Source organism: Nematolebias whitei, chromosome 12, assembly GCF_014905685.2.
Source record: "Nematolebias whitei isolate Nwh7 chromosome 12, NemWhi1, whole genome shotgun sequence".
In the NCBI taxonomy this organism is placed as follows: domain Eukaryota; kingdom Metazoa; phylum Chordata; class Actinopteri; order Cyprinodontiformes; family Rivulidae; genus Nematolebias; species Nematolebias whitei.
Window position 1 is genome coordinate 29,531,502 of NC_056509.1, and position 19,091 is coordinate 29,550,592.

General features: G+C 40.0%; 1 protein-coding gene across 7 annotated transcripts in view; it reads right to left on the bottom strand.

Moving 5' to 3' along the window:
• The window catches only part of snap91b (synaptosome associated protein 91b), a 40,306-nt gene that overhangs the window by 17,181 nt on the left and 4,034 nt on the right, over window positions 1-19,091 (bottom strand). For 6 of the 7 annotated variants that reach the window (XM_037685813.1, XM_037685812.1, XM_037685811.1 and 3 more), the window contains exons 3-13: window positions 9,055-9,197; window positions 5,561-5,636; window positions 4,555-4,657; window positions 4,322-4,415; window positions 4,115-4,226; window positions 3,935-4,041; window positions 3,821-3,862; window positions 3,032-3,105; window positions 2,074-2,079; window positions 1,338-1,350; window positions 1,117-1,247 (exon numbers count right to left, since the gene is read on the bottom strand). In XM_037685813.1, the coding sequence (XP_037541741.1) occupies window positions 1,117-1,247; window positions 1,338-1,350; window positions 2,074-2,079; window positions 3,032-3,105; window positions 3,821-3,862; window positions 3,935-4,041; window positions 4,115-4,226; window positions 4,322-4,415; window positions 4,555-4,657; window positions 5,561-5,636; window positions 9,055-9,197 (901 nt within the window). The remainder of the gene's footprint in view (window positions 1-1,116; window positions 1,248-1,337; window positions 1,351-2,073; window positions 2,080-3,031; window positions 3,106-3,820; window positions 3,863-3,934; window positions 4,042-4,114; window positions 4,227-4,321; window positions 4,416-4,554; window positions 4,658-5,560; window positions 5,637-9,054; window positions 9,198-19,091) is intronic. The other variant, XM_037685807.1, reaches the window with a different exon arrangement.

Consider the following 19,091-nt stretch of genomic DNA (forward strand, 5'->3'; position numbering starts at 1 on the left):
CATTAGAAAGTTGTTATAGATGCCGATTGCTGTGGGCAGGAAAGATCTCGTGTAGCAAATCTGAAGAATATGGCCACAGATACTGATCCATCCACTCGATTCTAGCTTGCTGTCAGATCCAGCAGGCCTCTCGGTCCTCCTGGACAGCAGGACTGCCCGAACGCCGGGCAGAATTCCTCCCTGAGCAATGGTCACTCCTCCCAGCGGTCTGCCAAGCTCCTTGTCGCCACGGACAGACAGCTGAAGGTGCCAGGGGATGATCCCGGTCCTCCCGTTGTCATGAGCCAAGTTTCCCACCAGCTCCAGGATCTCGGTTGTCAGGTACTCAAGTACTGCCACCAGGTTGACGGGAAATCATCCATGGCACCTCTTTTTCAACTCATTTGGGATTTGGGGCTGTAGTTGAAGTATTTGAGCTTTTGAGATGTTAATCAGCTGCTCCTGGTTGTTAAAAAAAACACCTTGTTGCCATGGTTACGCATCATAAATGCCCAAAAGTAAAACGGTTTCAGAAAAAATCCTTCCAGCTGCACAGCATCTGATACCAAAAAAATAATCATCCGATAAAAGTGATTTACTGTACATCCAGAAAAAAACAGGAATCAAAGTTTTCAAAAGCAATAACTCAGAATGAAAATAACAGAGCTGCTCCAACATGCAGCCACCCCAAGCAGCACAATTCTAGAACCAACAATAATGTTAGTCATTTAGTTCTTATCTTTATCTATTTGGATCCATGTATTTCATCCTGTGGCCTTTGCTTGTTTTGTTTTTGCTGTACTGCACATTGGTTGACCTTGTTGCTGTTTTAAGTGCTTTATAAATAAAGTGGTATGATATGGTATGGTATGGTATGGTATGGTATGGTATGGTATGGTATGGTCTTATAAAAATAACACCAAAATATGATATGTAAAATTGCTAGAATGATTAAAAGAAACGGCGTTTGTTCCTGTAATTACACGTTACAAATTTGCATATAGAGTATTTAGTAATTATGCCATTTGTGGTATCAATAATTTTGTCTAAAGGTTTTAATTTTTTTGGAATATAAAATAAACAAGAAAACCACAGAAAGATGAAGTAAGGAGCTAAAAGAAGTGAACAAGAACATACTCTTCAGCTGGTTCAGGAGCAGCAGCACCAGCAGCAGCACCCCCGTCCCCAGGAGGAGGCTGCAGCGTGGGGACGGCATTGGAGGATTTGGCGGGAGTCGATGTTGGAGACACGTTGTTTGTTGGAGACCCCTGGAAAATAACCCCACGTTTTCAGTTGATGCATCAGACAAACAATGAAGAACAACAAGAACAAAGAAAACTTTTCATTGTGCATCTCACCTTTGTTGGAGACCTGAAAGTGTAAAAGAAGGAGCGATGGTCAGACGTTTATTTAAAATAAACTGCTCTGTTTGACACAGACTAAGACAAATGGATCATTTTTCTCAGGAGACCAAACAAGCATCAAAAATAAATATCATCACATGATCACATGAAGAGTTCATTTCCAAACTGACATAATGTGTCAAAAATGAGTGTACTAAATAAAAACATATAAAGAAGACTGTTCAAAACAGCCTGAAGTTTAAATGTCACTTGGGACAAAACCCTTCATGTACCGATTCACATTTTATATGACAGAACACGTGTGACTTATGTTTCAAAGCATGTGTCCCTGTCAGAGATCACATCTGGAATCACAGCACCAGTACACACATTTCCACATGTGAATCCAGTTAGTAACTGGACTAAACTCATTGAAAGCCTGAACGTAAGTTCGGGAAACACTTTAAAGTATTTACCAGACCCTTCTTTTTTTACACTTTGTAAATAATTAACTTTGCCTTAACATCCATAAGTACAGTAACTTGTGTAGTTGTTCACCTCTTTTGAAAACTTTGAAGCAGTAAAAGCATGCATGGGTTGTATCAGACAATAATAAAAGTGCATAACATACATGATTCACATGTGAACAATGTGTAAAATTTACTTTTTGGTGTGTTGGGGTGACAGTAGAAACATCTACATACATCTTTTAGGCAGTAAACTTTACACAAAATGTACAATAAGTGCTCACCCTTCACTGGTGTTTCCAAATCAACACAAAAGAGAATAAAAGAAAGGAGGGGGTTAAAGGAAATGATGGAAATTTCACTTTCCACCAGCACTGCATTGAGTTTAATGTTCTACAACAAAACAGTTCTCATCTTCTTTCATTATAAAGCAAGTGAGCGTGCAACGAGTTATTAAAACACACTCAGTACTTACAATAAGCTAACAGAGCTTTCAGTAAGACTGATGTTAAAACTGAGCACTTGTTCGTTCATGCCCTCTGCAGACACAGTCCAGTTCCTGTTTTTCATTCCTGAACTTTGCCACAGAAAAACTGACGTTTTGCCAGGAAGTGGCATTGGCAGCTCATTTTATAAACACTATAGACACCAAAATAATTTATCTAGAGCGACAGATTTGTACAACATTTGTTGGTTCTTTGTAATTTTATATTCTAGGGCTACTTGATATTTCTATCATAGTGACAGTTCAGATCTTTTCTACGTTATAAAACCTTTTCGCTACCGTCAATTGTGCATCACATGGTTAAATAAGAATTTATTAATGTTGCATATTAAATGGAAACATTATAACGTTCTTGCTTGCATTTGTGCTTACAAAAAAAATTATGTAAATGAGCATGTAATGCAAAATGAACAGCAACACAAAGGTTTATAAAACAGTGTTCAAATTAACTGCTGAGTTTTTCTAAACGAATGTTTTAAGATGGCAGCACTTTGGTCTGCATTTACACAAACTTGCCATTAGCTCTTAAAGATGGTCAGAAAAAAAGAGAAAAAAAAAGCTATCTACAACAGGTAAGATATTAATTGTCCAAACAGAACCCCCATGGTCTAAATAATCACTGCCAGTTAAAAATAATGCAAATGTCTTGTGAAAATAAAAGGGAACGGGGAATGACGTTTTCAATTCAATAAAGTTAAATCCATTTCAAAGACGACAATGTTCAAACTTTGCCTTACCCCTTCTTTCCACCTTTTACGTCTTCCAGGCCGTTCATGTGCGTTTCCAGAGACTCCAAGATACTGCTGGGAGCCTGACAACAAGGAGTCATGAATCAACAATCCTTTGGACACAACTCCTGATTACCATATTTTTGGGACTATAAGGCGCATTAAGTGTAACAAAACAGTCAGATAAGTCAAACTTTATTCAACTCATTCACAATAACTCCATAAAATTGGTTCGAGGTCAGTAAGCACAATCAGAATTAATACATAAGGTGCACTGGATTATAAGGCTCCTGTCGATTTTGGAGAAAATTAAACGATTTTAAGTGCGCCTTATAATCCGAAAATTACGGCAATATCCTCAGGTGCCTTTAGTCTGAGTTTACATTTCAGCCACAAAGAAAGTGGCGAAGAAGTTTTGAAAAATCTCACTGCAAGATTCACGTGCATGTAAAACACACAAAGACACACACGTTTGTTTCGTCAAATTAGATCATCATCAACATGCTGACACTTCATCCCGTAGCTAATCAGGCACCCAGTCAGGGCACCCCTTGTTTCTATGGTTACCGGGTCCTCAAGGGGCGTAAAAGGACAGTCTTCATCGTCTGAGTCAGCGAGGTCCACCACTACCCCCGGGTGGAGACACTGAGCGGGAAGACGGTGTGTGAGAGTTGTGTTTCTATTTATGTGTTTGTGTGAAAAAAGGATTCACGGCTTTTATTGGTTCATATTATCGGTCCGAATCCTTCCAAGAAATCAAAAGTTAACGGCCAAGAGTCACAATTAAAGATAACTCACGTAGTTGATGTCAGGAATGTCGTTTTTGTCAACTCCAACTGTCTGTTGAAGGAGAAACATAATTAGAGGCAATAAGCTCCGAACAGCTCGGCCATGATGCAGAACACGCTTTACCTCAGCCAGCTTCATGAACTCCCCAATTTTTGTCACCCGGGTCAGAAACCTCTTATAGATCTCCAAGGCCTCCTTACAGTCACTTTTTTTCATCTTGAAGAATTTTTCTGAGCACAGAAACACAACTTTCATCAGTCGCACACGAGTAGGTGATTGTTTCTTTATTAACGGTGACCTCACCTAACAGGTTGATGATCCCATCGTTGTAGGAGGCAAACAGCTTGACCAGATCTTTGAAGAGAAGGAGGAAGGCAGCGTTGATGATCCCGTTGTTCAGCTCCTTGGGGTGCACCTGAGAGGAAGTGGGACAGCGAAAAAAGAATTCAGTTTGATTGTCGAAATAAAAACCTTTGGTGGAAAACGTGCTGAGCCAAAGTCAAGACGCACATCGAACTCCAGGAGAGTATCGATCTGAGTCTGCAGCACAGGCATGCCTTTCAGCAGCTTCTCTGTGGTCATGGTTCTCATCACGCCCTCAGCACTGAGAAGATACAACACAGAGAGCGTTCCTCTGAAAATAACACCATGTGCTTATTTGCAACTGCTTTGATCATGAATGACTTCATTCATGGATAAGATGAGTTTTAGGTGAAAAACATAAGCTGGAGGTGTTGGTTTACCCTTTCTTGACTCTGGTGAAGTCAAAAGCCATCTGGCGGTAGGCGAAGGCTTTCTCGTTCAGGTACCGTGCATATCGCCTGATGAATGTCGACATGTCATAGCCTAAACAGATGGAGAATAAAATCAGGAAGACGACAGAAAAAGATGATTTTTTTTTGCTTGAAAATGTCAAATTTAGCTTTTCTTCGTAAATTGATTATCAAAATGATCAACATCTCATTAATGCCAGGCGATAAGTCCTTATTGTGTCCCAAACAGATAGTTTTGTTTCTTTTGTTGTTGAAAAAATATATTTACATATTAAAAGATGCATTTTTTAAAATAATAATAATAATAATAATTAAAAAATCTGAACAGCTAGCCAATATGATGGCACAACTAGAAAAATTTTGCCAACATACACTGAATATTATAATGTTTTTTCATTGTTTTTAAGACTAAAATGTCATATAAAGATAAAATATATAAAGATATAAAGCTCTGATTATGATTAAAAAAACATGGCAAGCAAGAAATTTACATTTAACAATATGAAATGTTAAATTCCATTAAAATATTTTGACATTAAAATTTCTATTAAAAAATGTTTATGGCCAAATTTTGTTGCATTTAAGTTTTTTTTTGTTTGTTTATTTTTATATTTTAAATGTTCAAATAAAAAATTGTGACAAGAATTTTCTGTAATCAAAATAAATAAATACACCTATAAACATCTTGACATTTTTATTTTTACCACAAATGAGAAATACAGCATGTTAATGATGATAAAATAGTTAAAAATAATCCCAGAAAATGAGAAAAACAAGTTTTCAAATAGGTTTAATTTAGTAAAATTAGTCATACCTTGAATTTGTAATAAAATAACTACAAAAAAATGTATGAATAGTATATAATAAAATTCTAAATTACATTCAAAACGGAAAAACACAATGAGTGTCCTTCCAGTTTTGTTGTTCGTTCAATAAACAGATGTAATAATAAACAATGTCTGTTCTTAAATCTCACCATGAGAGCCAGTTTTGTCAATGAAATTGCTGAGGTTGAACAAGGAGGTCCTGGACGCCAGGTACTGAATGAACCTCTGAGAACGAGACCACAAACACGACTGTCATGAGTTAACCATTCAAGTGTTCACAAATGCCACCACACTCATTCATTAGTATTTTTTTTTGGTTACAGTAACCAATTAAACATGCATGTTTTTGGTCTGTGGGCAAACCCCCTGTGTCTAAAGACTAAACTCTACAAAGAAAGGCTGGGAGGCAAACCTGTGCTAATCACTGCTGCCCACAGTTTAACATTAAATAACAAAACAAAAAAACATATTCCTGCGAGATCAATAAAGTTCTATCTTATCTTATCTGATCTTATACTGTATACACAAATGTTGCACATTAACCTGTGAACGAACAAAACAAGTTGAACAAACCACAAAAACAGCCATTAAATAAACTAGATTACCTGCCCTGCTCTAGATGTTGATTATAGCTCATTCTTGCAGCTCACAGATTTAAGATTACATTAATCTGACTTTTAAAAAGAAGTACGATGTGAATATTTGTCATGCCCTTGTTAAAGTGCACTTGTTTATATAATTTCCATGAGGTTCTGATGCTCAGTCAGTGGCTATAGAGAGCTGGACTACAAGATGAAGGTAACACTTCAGCTGTGATGAACCAAAAGATTTAAGAGTCACAAAGGAGGATTTCTTTGAGCCTGATTAGATCACCATGGTAACAGAGACTGATAGTTACAGCTTAAACAGTCAATAAGAAGCTCCATCTGTTCACCTATTCTTTTCTTAATGAGATCTCAAATATTAAAATCAGACTGAAACAGCATTCATGTCATCACAGTTCTGCTGCTGCTGTAAGATTTTAAATTAACAGACTGTTAAATTAAACAAAACTAAAACCAAAACTTCCAGTGTCATCCTGAAAGTCAGTCAGTGCTCTACATTTAGGCGATCAGATATTGGTGTTTTAATTTTCAGTTTTATTCATAATACAATTATTACTTAAGGATGCATATTTTACATATTATTTAACATACTTTTAATATAATAATAAAACCTATGGATTCCAATTTCTGGTAAAATTGTCATTTTACAAGAATTTTTTTAATCAACTCACATAATCACATGTTCATGTTTGTGCTGATGTTCAATAATTTTGTCATGAGTGCTTAGTGTAGTTCAGTCAGGTCATCTGGACGTGTGTTTTTTTGTGGTTTTTTTAGATGTTTTTTCCTTCATCCAAAGGACTTCATCAGTCCGAGGAGCCACAACAAACTCATTCCAATAAGTGGCTTACTCACACAATGGGCCAACCAGTTTTATGATGATAAGATGGTTTCTGGAGTCCGCCCTCTCCCCCGTCAACTCCTCTTAGGCAGCCATAGCCAAAGTGGTTCAAAACATCAAAGTTCATGCACAATTGCGCCACTCAAGGTGGCTGCATGTTGGAGTAGCTCTGTTACTTTCATTTTGAGACATTACTTTTGAAAACTTTAATTCCTCTTTTTTTCTGGATATAAATCACTTTTTTTGGCTAATTATTTCCTCTGGTATCAGATGCTGTGCAGCTGGAAGGATTTTTACTGAAATATCTTTGCTTTTGGACATTTGTTATGATGCGTAACCATAGCAACAAGGTTGTTTATTACAACCGGGAGCAGCTGATTAACATCTCCAAAGCTCAAATAATATCTCAGCCACATCCCCAAATTCCAAATGAGTTGAAAAGGAGGCATCGTGGATGCAGAGCAGGTGCAAAGAAGAGGAAGAGGAGAATAAAATTCAAACCATCTCTTCCATCAATCATGATGGGTAATGTGAGATCGCTGGGAAACCAGTTGGATGAACTTCAAGCCCTAACAAGGACCCATCCAGAGAATCGGGAATGCAGTGTTATGTGTTTCACTGAGAAATGGCTGCAAGATCATATCCCCGACTCCAGCGTTTCTCTGCCAGGCTTTCTGACCATACGAGCAGATAGAGATTTAAAGAGTGGCAAAAGAAAAGGAGGTGGGTTGGCAGTGCTTGTGAACAACAGATGGTGTAATCCTGGACATGTTACTGTGAAGTGTCATCTCTGCACTCCAGATACTGAACTGTTAGCAGTAAGTTGGTCCAACCCTATTTCCATCATGGGAGAAGAAGTGGAGGTGGTGGAGAAGTATAAATACCTTGGAGTTCACCTGGACAACAGACTGGACTGGAAATGCAACAGTGAAGCGTCTACAAGAAGGGACAGAGCAGACTGTACTTCTTGAGGAAGCTGAAGTCCTTCAACGTTTGCAGCAAGATGCTGCATATCTTCTATAAATCTGTTGTAGAGAGCGCTATCTCTTCTGCCATCATCTGCTGGGGGAGCAGCACCAGAGCAAGTGACTTAAAAAACATCAACAAGCTCATAAAGAAGACTGGCTCAGTTCTGGGGACTCCTCTAGAACCTTTGGAGATGATTGTACAAAGAAGGATTCTTCATAAAACGAGGAACATTATAGACAACCCTCAGCATCCTCTTCATCAGCCTGACATACAACAACGGTGTCTTCAGTCAGAGGCTTCTTCAGATCTGTTGTAAGACAGACCACTACAAGAGATCCTTACTGCCCACAGCCATCAGCATCTAGAACAACTCTAATGAAACCAGTATGATGAGTTACAACATTTAATTTCCTTCTGGGATTAATGAAGTAATTTTGACTTGAACTGAATAATCCAGGTAAAAAAAAATTCAATAAAGTTAAGTCAGGTCATCTGGATGGTTTCTTTTTTTTTTGTTGTTGTTGAGACGTTTCATCACAAGGCAGCCACTTTGGCATGATTGGCTCAGAGGAGTCGACAGGGCGGATCCCAGAAACCATATTATCACCAGCAAACTGGTTGGTCCACTATGTGGGTGTGCTGCTTGTGGGACTCAGCTTGTTGTGGCTCCTCGGACTGATGAAGTCTTTTGGATGAAGGACGAAACATCCCAACAAAAAAAGAAACCGCCCAGATGACATGACCAAACTTTGTTGGATTTTTTTACCTGGATTACTGAGCATGAACTTTGACATATATTAAATTGATCTTGCAGCCTCTTCAGAACCACTGGACTATCTAACATACAATATAACATACAACATAAAAATATTCCTGTTACACTATGCCACAGACTTAGCTGAATTAATAATTAGTTAGCTGCAATTCTCTTTAACATGTCTGCTGAGTTTCACCTAGCTCCGGCAGATGAAGCGACCTGACGAGTGGGCGGAGTTTATACACAATCTCTATGTGTTTATATCACTTCTAGCTGGACTGCATACTGGCTAACTAAAAAGGAACAGACCCAGTCACTGCGACCTGACGGTACACTGTAGGTCACCTCCCGATTTTAATTTCATCAGGTAAATGCCAGTACATCATCCTTTAACAGCATAAGATGCATTTAAATGAAAAGGTGAGTATTGATTATTCATTCTGTGTTGGGGGCACAGTGCAGTGCACTAACCTCGTTGCCGTGGACACTTATGTGATGAGTGGTGACAAGAGCCTTGAAGACTACCACCCAGCTGGCGTTGGTGGATCGCTCAAACAGCGTGTCAGCCATCTGAGGGATGTTTACATTGGTGGTGTTGGTGGCTGACACCAGATCTGCAACACAAATACAAAAACACGTTTTTTTCTTCATCTGCCATTTAAAAGAAACTTAAACTTTCAGTGTAAAGCCTTTACATTTATGTGGTGCTTGCATGACTTTAAAAGTAATGTAGTTTAAGTTTAGCCTAAAACAATTTGTCCCTTTGATGAAATTACTTTAATTAAACTTTGACGTATGTGTTCACTGCAGAGCTCTTCCAGACACCCAGGAGACTTTGAAGCCAAGAGGAAAACCTAATGTACTGAAGAAGTAATATTGGCGCAGGATCACACCCACGCACACGCAAGAAAACAATACACTGACAATGCAGAGACGCCAAAAAATATGCTTCGTCATCTCCTCCTCTCTGGTTGTCCCTTCAGACACTAAAACAGACTCTAAAACTGAACCAGATGACTGAAGACAAGCAATATTGCAAAGAAAAAACAGCTGCAGCAGGAAGTGCACATGTAACTCCTGCACATTAACTTTCAACAAAATCCAAATCCTTTTAAGTTTTCAAATCAAATTATGTTTGTTGTACAAAACAAATTAAATGAATCAAATTAGTCAAGTCTCACAACATTTACTCTAATTGCAGAGTTGAATTTATACAGCATGCAAGTTGTCATTATTTTTTTAAGTAAGGCCAGTGTGTTATTTCTCACTAATAATATCCAGAGAAATGAATTGGCGTTTTTATTTAAAGGCCATTGTTGACGCGTCTAACAACATTAAATGTACAAAATGTTGTTGTCTGCTGTAGTAGGCTCATTGTTTCATGCTTGGGTAACTCTGCAGTTAATACACGAGCTCACCGCCTCCGCTGAAGCTCTGAAAGGAACTCTTTATTGGATCATTTTGACAAATACAACTCTGCACACTAAATGGTCAGTTTGCTTTGACAATTGTGTGGCATCAATAAACGGCACATCTATAAAATACTGCAGATCTTCTAAATAAAATCAAGAAAAAAAAGTCTATTCATTTGGCAGATGGTCTTTTTGACAGTCCATCTGTCATAAACATGTAATCTTTTGCATGGTGGTTCTGGTCTGACATGTTTTTTTGTTTGTTGGTGTTGGTGATTCAGTTGCAACAAAGACTCTGTACTGTTCCTTTTGTGTTTTATTAAATGTAAATATAGGAAATGTGAAACAATAGACAAATAAAACACAGTTGGGTGAACAAAAATAATATTTTAACTACTGATGAATTTTCTATTTTTAAAGTCAAACATTTATTCTGTTTATCGAGAACTGGCGTCATTTTTGCTTTAAAAAATCTGTCATTTATCAAAGTGTATGATTTTATCAACCTCATTCTGAATCTCTGGATGTTCGAAGCAGGAACTCTAAATGACTGCTCATTTTTTGTGGCGTCCTTCATCTCAGTCCCAACATGTTAAAACAGATTATGCTTCAACTCGGGCAGTAGCTCAGAGTCATCCGTAACATTTAATCTAAGCTCTACAAATTGAGGCACATTTCTGCTTAAAACTAACTTGCCACTCACTCAAGTTTGTATGTATGGTTAGGAAAATGTCTCATGAACCACAGGATAGATTTTAATGAACATTTTAAAAAAGTAATCACTGAATGTACATCTGTAATAAAATAAAAAAACACGGAGCTAACCCATTTCAAGATGTTTATCACAGCTGATCAAGCTTAGCAAACACAAAAACGACTACAACTCAGCCAGTTTTACAGATATTAAGGTAAAATTGATGTATTACAAATGAACTACCACTACAAGATTGCACAAAGTATTGGGCAATATTATATGAGATTGTGCTCCAGGTGATTCCGGCGATCTTCCGATCACAGGCCCACCTTCTCTAACCTCTGCGCCACCACTCTCCCATAATAATGGTATTTACGTCCTTTTTCTTTCAACATGATCTTAGTTTAAAAATCTGACAGAAAAGACATGAAATACAGGTTGTTCCAAGAAAAATCAAGTTTTTATTGGTTCAAAACTAATAAACTCCCCACTTAGGGTAAAAAAAAAACACTTTAAATGTACTTATTTTAATCACTTCAGATTTAATTAAATCTTCCTTTATGACAAAATGTGACCTGGTACAGTGTGGGAGCTGACATAACTTTAATTGAAGTTTAAATTTTATTATTTTGTGTCTGCTATGTCTTTTCCCCTCTTTGAAACCTGTTTTAATGCAACTTTTGACACAGAGCTTGTGAAATAAATGGAATACATTTTTGTACATTTTAATTTCTTTCTGACCTGAAAACGTTTCTAGGTTCTTGAAAGCCGTTTTACTGTGTTTCTTATTCACACAAACTCATACTTTTTTCCCCCTTCAAACAAACACAATCAGTGTATGGTTCAGCTTATTGGTGCACACATACTAATTAATATCTATCTACACACACACACACACACACACACACACACCTTGAATCCTTGAATATACAATGCACATTTGCAGGATCTATGCAACACTGCTAAGGCTCACCAATCTCCATCACCAGTTGTGTTTGCCCAAGGACATTTAGGCATGCAACAGGGACGGGTTTCAAGCCCCCTATTTTATGATTGGAAAAATAAAAAAACTTTTCTCATTTCACTAAAGAGCAGATCACCATTTTATCACAGTCCGTGAGATTGGACCCAAGTGCATACAGACACGGAGAGCACGAAGGTAAGTAAAAAAATTTATTTATTAAATCAGAGTCAGAGAGTTTTGTCATATTATTTATTATTACTTGATTTTACCAGGAAGAAATCCATTGAGATCATCAATCTCTTTTAAAAGGATGTCCTGGACATACACCACATGTGGTGGAACGAGATTATGTACACAGGGTCCCAGTTACATTCCACAATAAAATGAAAAACAGTAATAAGATCTAAGATATGAACTAAGAAAAACATCAACTAAAAATACACTAAGCACTAATAGCATAAAAACAATAAACACAATACGCCGAACAGCAGCTCGCACATGAGTCTGTATAAGCAGATGAGCATGCATGAACACAGCAACATGAAACAGATCAGTAGCAACATGATGTGATTTTTCTCAGTGATTATTCTGGTTAGAGATTCATGAGTCTAACAGCCTCAGAGTAAAAGCTGTTGCTCAGTCTAGTGGTTCTACACTTAATGCACTTAATGTTCTACACTTTATAAATAAATGACAACAAAAGGCTGATGTGGCAGCAACAACTTACAGCACAGGGGAAAACACAGGGAGGCACAAGGCGGATGAGACATCTGACAGGTTTGCAGAACAATGAGCCGATGGTAAGGTGGTGACAAGGGAAGGTTGAAATAACAAGCTGGGTGAGAGTGAAAGTGGAAACACCTGGGCTGAAGATTGTGGACAGGTGAGGGTGGCAGGCTGAATGGAAAAACACTAGGAAGGTTAAATGAGGGCAAATGGAATATGGCACACACGCACAAAAAAAACAACAGAACTTAAACACAAATATCTCAAAACACAAACACAAGAATATCAAAATCTTTTTTTTTTCTTCGTTTGTCTGCTCCTTTCTTCAGGGGTCGCCACAGCAAATAAATCGCATAAAGACTTGGTGATTATTTTTACACTAGATGTCCTTCCTGACACAACTACAGACCACCGAGCTACCACAGACCTCTGTGTGGAGCAGAGAGCTGCTATCTAGGGCATCTGGGGGAGCAAATGTGGGGGTTTAAGGGCCTTGCTCAAGGGCCCAGAGTGGAGCAAATGGGGGTGAAGGCAGGTGTGGGTGCTTCAACTTTCCACCCCAAAAATTTAATCTCTTAACTGAGATGGGAGCTAATTTTTAAGGAGATATATTACAGAATGTTTCTAAACCCACTTGTGCAATGATGATGTTAAACTTATTTGTTAAATGTGAAATAAATAGATATCTGATGCAGATCAGAAGTGACAACCCCTTAAAAGAAACAGCCAGAAGAAGATCTTAAATATAAATTGTTGTATGAACAGCAACGAGGAAGGTGTTGAAAAACTGCTAATCAGCTCTGCGAGGTGCTGGTCGATATCTTTAATTCCTCCCTGACCATGGCAACAGTTCCCACCTGCCTGAAGACTGCCACCATCATCCCAGTTCCAAAGAGCTCTACAGTGACTGGTCTGAATAACTATTGGCCAGTGGCCCTCACCCCGATAGTTGCTAAATACTTCGAAAGACTGGTCATGACCCACATCAAAACAACCATCAACATGAGCGAGGACCCTCACCACTACGCATACTGCAAGAAACGATCAACAGAAGACGCCATCTCCTCTGTGGTCCACACTGCTCTCACCCACCTGGAGCAGAAGGACTCCTACGTCCGTATCCTCTTTGGGGACTTCACATCTGCCTTCAACACCATGATCCCCCAAACCCTGATGGAAAAACTACTCACACTACGACTAAGCCCATCCATATGAAACTGGGTACTAGACTTGTTAGCAAACAGACTGCAGTCTGTGAGGATTATTATTATTAACATTTATTTAACCAGGCAAATCCCATTGAGATCACAGACTTCTTTTGCAAGGGAGGCCTGGGCCTGAAGGCAGCCTAACGTGCATGTTTTTAGTCTGTGGGAGGAAACCGGAGTACCCAGAGAAAACCAATGCAAGCATGAGAAGAACATGCAAACTCCACACAGAAAGACCCCAGGTCCAACCAGGGATTGAACCCAAGACCTTCTTGCTGTGAGGCAACAGTGCTAACCACTGAGCCGTCATGCTGCCGACAAATCCACAACTTCTCATCCTCCACTATAACCCTCAGCACTAGCTCCCCTCAGGGCTGTGTGTTGAGGCCCCTCCTGTTCACTCTGTTCACGCATGACTGTGCACCTACCCATCCAGACTGTCATATTATAAAGTTTGCAGACGATACAGAGGTTGTTGGATGCATCACAAACAACGAGTCCAGCTACAGGCAGGAGGTGGAACACGAGGAGAGCTGGTGCAGGAAGAACAACCTTCACATCAATGTGAAGAAGACAAAGGAGATGGTCGTGGACTTCAGATGGAACAACAACCCCCTCCCCCATCCCGAATATAGGAGGAGTTGCAGTGGAAGTGGTCTCCAGCTACAAGTACTTGGGTGTACACCTGAATGACAACCTCAGCTGGAGCAACAACGCCACCAGCCTGATCAAGAAAGCTCATCAGAGACTCTACTTCCTCAGGTGGCTGAGACGAGCTGGTCTGGGAAGCTCAGTCCTCACCTCCTTCTACAGGTATGCAGTGGAGAGCATCCTGTGCTCCAGCATCCCAGGACATCCTTGTAAAAGAGATTAATGCTCTCAATGGATTTCTTCCTGGTAAAATAAAGGTTTAATAATAATAATAATAATCAACGTGTGTCATGGAGGCTGAACAGCTGCAAAAAGAAAAGATTTGCAGAGAGTGGTGAAGGCTGCTCAGAAGTCTGTTGGAGTCAGCCTCCCCACCATCACAGACATTTACACTTCCAGATGCAGGAAGAGGGCCACCTGCAACATGAAGGACCCCACTCACCCAGCACACACACTTTTTGCTCCACTCCTCTCAGGCAGGAGGTTGAGGAGCATTAAGTGTAGAACTACTAGACTGAGGAACAGCTTCTACCCTGAAGCTGTTAGACTCATGAATCTCAAACCAGAATAATCACTGTGAAAAATCAAATCACTGTAATGCCACTTGATTGTTGATATGTGCTGTTGGCTATCCATGCTGCTGATCTCATGCTGCTGATTATTTCATGCTGCTGTGTTCAGTCGTACTCATCTGCTCACACAGACTCATGTTCGTGCTGCTGTTGTTCGGCATAGTTTTTGTACTATTAGTGTTTAGTGTATTCTTAGTTCATATCTTAGATCTTATTACTGTTTTTCTTTTACAATTTACCCCTCCATGGGCTGCCACCTTACTGTGGTGGAGGGGTTTGAGTGTCCCAATGATCTTAGGAGCTACGCTGTCAGTGGCTTCACACCTTTAGTAGGGTCACCCAAGGCAGACAGGTCCTAGGTGAGGGACCAGACAAAGTGCAGCCCAAACACCCCTATGATGAGAAAAAGAAATGGACTTGATGTTCCTTCGCCTGGACGTGGGTCACTGGGGCCTCACTCTGGAGTCAGGCCTGGAGGTGGGGCATGAGGGCAAGTGCCTGGTGGCAGGGCTTTTACCCATGGAGCTCGGCTGGGCACAGCCCGAAGAGGAGACGTTGGTCCCCCTTCCCATAGACTCACCACCTGTGGGAGGGGTCAAAGGGGTCAGGTGCAATGTGAGATGGGTGGTGGCCAAGGGCGGGGACCCTGGCGGTCTGATCCTCGGCTACAGAAGCTGGCTATTGGGATGTGGAATGTCACCTCACTGGTGGGGAAGGAGCCTGAACTGGTGTGTGAGGTTGAGAGATTCCGGCTAGAAATAGTCGGACTCACCTCTACGCATGGCTCTGGCTCTGGAACCAGTTTCCTTGAGACTGGTTGGACACTTTTCCACTCTGGAGTTGCCCCTGGTGAGAGGCGCCGAACAGGACTGGGCATAATTATTGCCCCCCAACTTGGTGCCTGTGTGTTGGAGTTCACCCCGGTGAATGACAGGGTGGCCTCCCTCTGCCTATTTGTGGGGGGATGGGTTCTGACTGTCCTTTGTGCTTATGCACCAAACGGCAGTTCAGATTATCCATCCTTTTTTGAGTCCTTGGAGGGGGTACTGGAAAGTGCACCTACAGCTTTCGCTGGAGCGGTTCGCAGCCAAGTGCAACACGGCCGGGATGAGGATCAGTTCCTCCAAATCCGAGGCCATGGTCTTGAGCTGGAAAAGGGTAGAGTGCCCTCTCCGGGTCAGGGAGGAGGTGCTACCCCAAGTGGAGGAGTTCAAGTATCTTGGGGTCTTGTTCACAAATGAGGGAAAAATGGAACGTGAGATCAATAGGAGGATAGGTGCAGCATCTGAAGTGAAGTGAGTGCCGTACAGGTCTGTCGTGGTGAAGAGAGAGCTGAGTCAAAAGGCGAAGCTCTCAATTTACCGATCGATCTACGTTCCTACCCTCATCTATGGTCATGAGCTTTGAGTTGTTACCGAAAGAACGAGATCCCGGATACAAGCGGCCAAAATGAGTTTTCTCCGCAGGGTGTCTGGGCTCTCCCTTAGAAATAGGGTGAGAAGCTCAATCATCCGGGAGGGACTCAGAGTAGAGCCGCTGCTTCTCCACGTCGAGAGGAGCCAGTTCAGGTAGCTCGGGCATCTGGTTAGGATGCCTCCTGGACGCATCCCTGGTGAGGTTTTCTGGACACATCCCACCGGGAGGAGACCCAGAGGAAGACCCAGGACACGCTGGAGGGACTATGTTTCTCGGCTGGCCTGGGAACGCCTCAGGATTCTCCCGGAGGAGCTGGACCAAGTGGCTGGGGAGAGGGAAGTCTTGGCCTCCCTACTTAAGCTGCTAACCCCGCGACCCGACCTCGGATAAGCGGAAGAAAATGGATGGATTTTACAATTTATACTTTTGTTGGATATAACTGGGACCCTGTGTACACAGTTTCATTCCACCACATGTACCACATGCGATGCAAATGACAATAAAGAACCTTGACTTGACTTGAAATTATTTTTAGTTCATCCTGCTGACATTGGGACGTAAATAAGAAAGATAGGAGTCAGTTTGTTCATACAAAAATCAGTACAGCAAATATTGGCAGACATTACTGCTAATGGAATGAGAGAAAGGCCATTTTACTCAATAGACCTTGTACTTTTCTATATTAGACCCACTATAAATTACACCGCTCCAAAAACACAGCACAGAGAAAAACAAAGGATGACAGGACTTAAGAAGACAAGCAGTGGGGAGTCAGAAAAATATGTTAGAAATTACTAAAATAATAATAAAAAGTCCTAAAGCAGTAAAGCTGTTTGCGATTGAAACGTGGCAGCATGTTGGATGAGGAGTTGGGGATGGGGGCAGGGGGTTACAGTTGGAGCATGTAAACAGATTATTCCTAATCACTGATCTTGGTTTTTATTGTGGTGGAGCCCACCTCCCATCACAACAACTCAAAGCACACAAACATCTCACACATCCTGTGTTACACACCGAACAAACACAGCATCCATCCACTGAACATCCATGAGATGTAGGATATTCAACAGTAATAATAATCTTTTCAGAAATAGACAATATGCACAAAGAGATTTAAATGAATGTATGCTGTATAGTAAATATATTGTCAGCCTTGTGAAACTCATGTCCAGCTCTAAGTTGATGTTGTCATCACATATCTTCTGATTTTTTAGTAACTAATTTGACTTCATACAGAATGAGCAGATGGTAACAGCCTCACTGTGACTGTTTTAATGATGAAGGCTGCAGCGACATTAGTGTTTTCATTTCACTTGTTCAGTTTCTTTGCAACACCTTTATCCGGGATGTAATGTTTTGCATTTTGCTGCATATTTGATCATCCATCATCCTTCCTTTTTTTTGTTTGTTTTTTTTTTTTTTTCATATTTGCACAACCCTCTACAGCTTTCCAGATGGGATGATACACATGCACAGACATGGTTCCCAACTGTAAAATGTGATTATATAACATCATCCTGACACTGGCAAAGTGACACGCCAATATATTTCTGCTTGCACTGTGAACACATCAGCCATTTTCTATGACATTCAGCTCTTAATAATCATCGTTATAGATCCTTAGACTTATCATTGAACATGTGATAAACTTGTTGTCAGATGGGCATCATCATCAGATATAATCCACGCTGTCTGCTGTGGTATCATCACCTGAAACAAACACACTCTGACATACAACCTGTGTGTGTGTGTGTGTGTGTGTGTGTATACAAGCCTAATGAGGATTGGCAGAGCTAAATAAAGATGCTTATGGTAATCCACAGGCTGCAGAAGGCTTCTAAGAATGAACTGTGGGAGCTCACACTGTGCATGTGTGTGTGTGCAGCTCTGCAGCTGAACCTGGCTGTGATAGTTATGTTGTTTGTTACACAACAAATCACTAGATGCAGCCAGAAAGTTACAGAAAATAAACACAACCTATATGAAATTAAACAGTAGCATCCAGCTGGAGTTTTTCAAATTGTTTCACACACATGAAAAAGTATACTGCGTAGATTTTACAGTAAACTAGTTTGTGGTGTCCCCCAAAATTATACAAGCTTGATTCTTAAAATAAAACCCAGCTGAATTAAATTTGCCATTCTGTTTGTCTGAGTAAATTTACATTTTAATTTTAGAAATGCTTGGACTAGCCTTATAGAACCAAACTCCACAGCTACACAAAGAAAAATAACAGGCATGGTATAAAATGAAAAATGTTTTTAAACAAAACTAATTTATTTGAAACATAAAAAAACTTGCTGCATTTTTCTACTTCTAAGCAACTCTACCAAGAACAGGGTGGGGTTTGGGTACTTTGTTGAAAAAAGCTGCACCGCATACTTCTCTTGTAATAAAGTGATTATATGCTATCAGATTCCCATTACACACAGGCAGAATATTAGTCACTGGAATGCTTCATGTATTTGTTCACGGTAACATCAAATATGAAATAACACTATTCCATAATTATCTGCTTTAAATGGAAACGTGTTTTCTGCTCTAATATTAATTTATTTTCTCTCCTCTAAAACAGTGCAACAGTAAACAATGTTTTGTTAGCATCTCTGTTTGTGAAAACACAATGTTATTTGTGTTAAGTTGTATTATTCAATATATATGCAATATTTACATAAATACTGCATGGTACTGCAAAAATCTTTTATCAGCAGATTTGGGTTGTTTAATATTTGTTCAAATATATTATTATTAGTATTAGTAGTAGTAGTAGTAGTAGTAGTAGTAGTAGTAGCAGCAGCAGTAGTAGTAGCAGCAGCAGTAGTAGTAGTAGTAGTAGTAGTAGTAGTAGTAGTAGTAGTAGTAGTA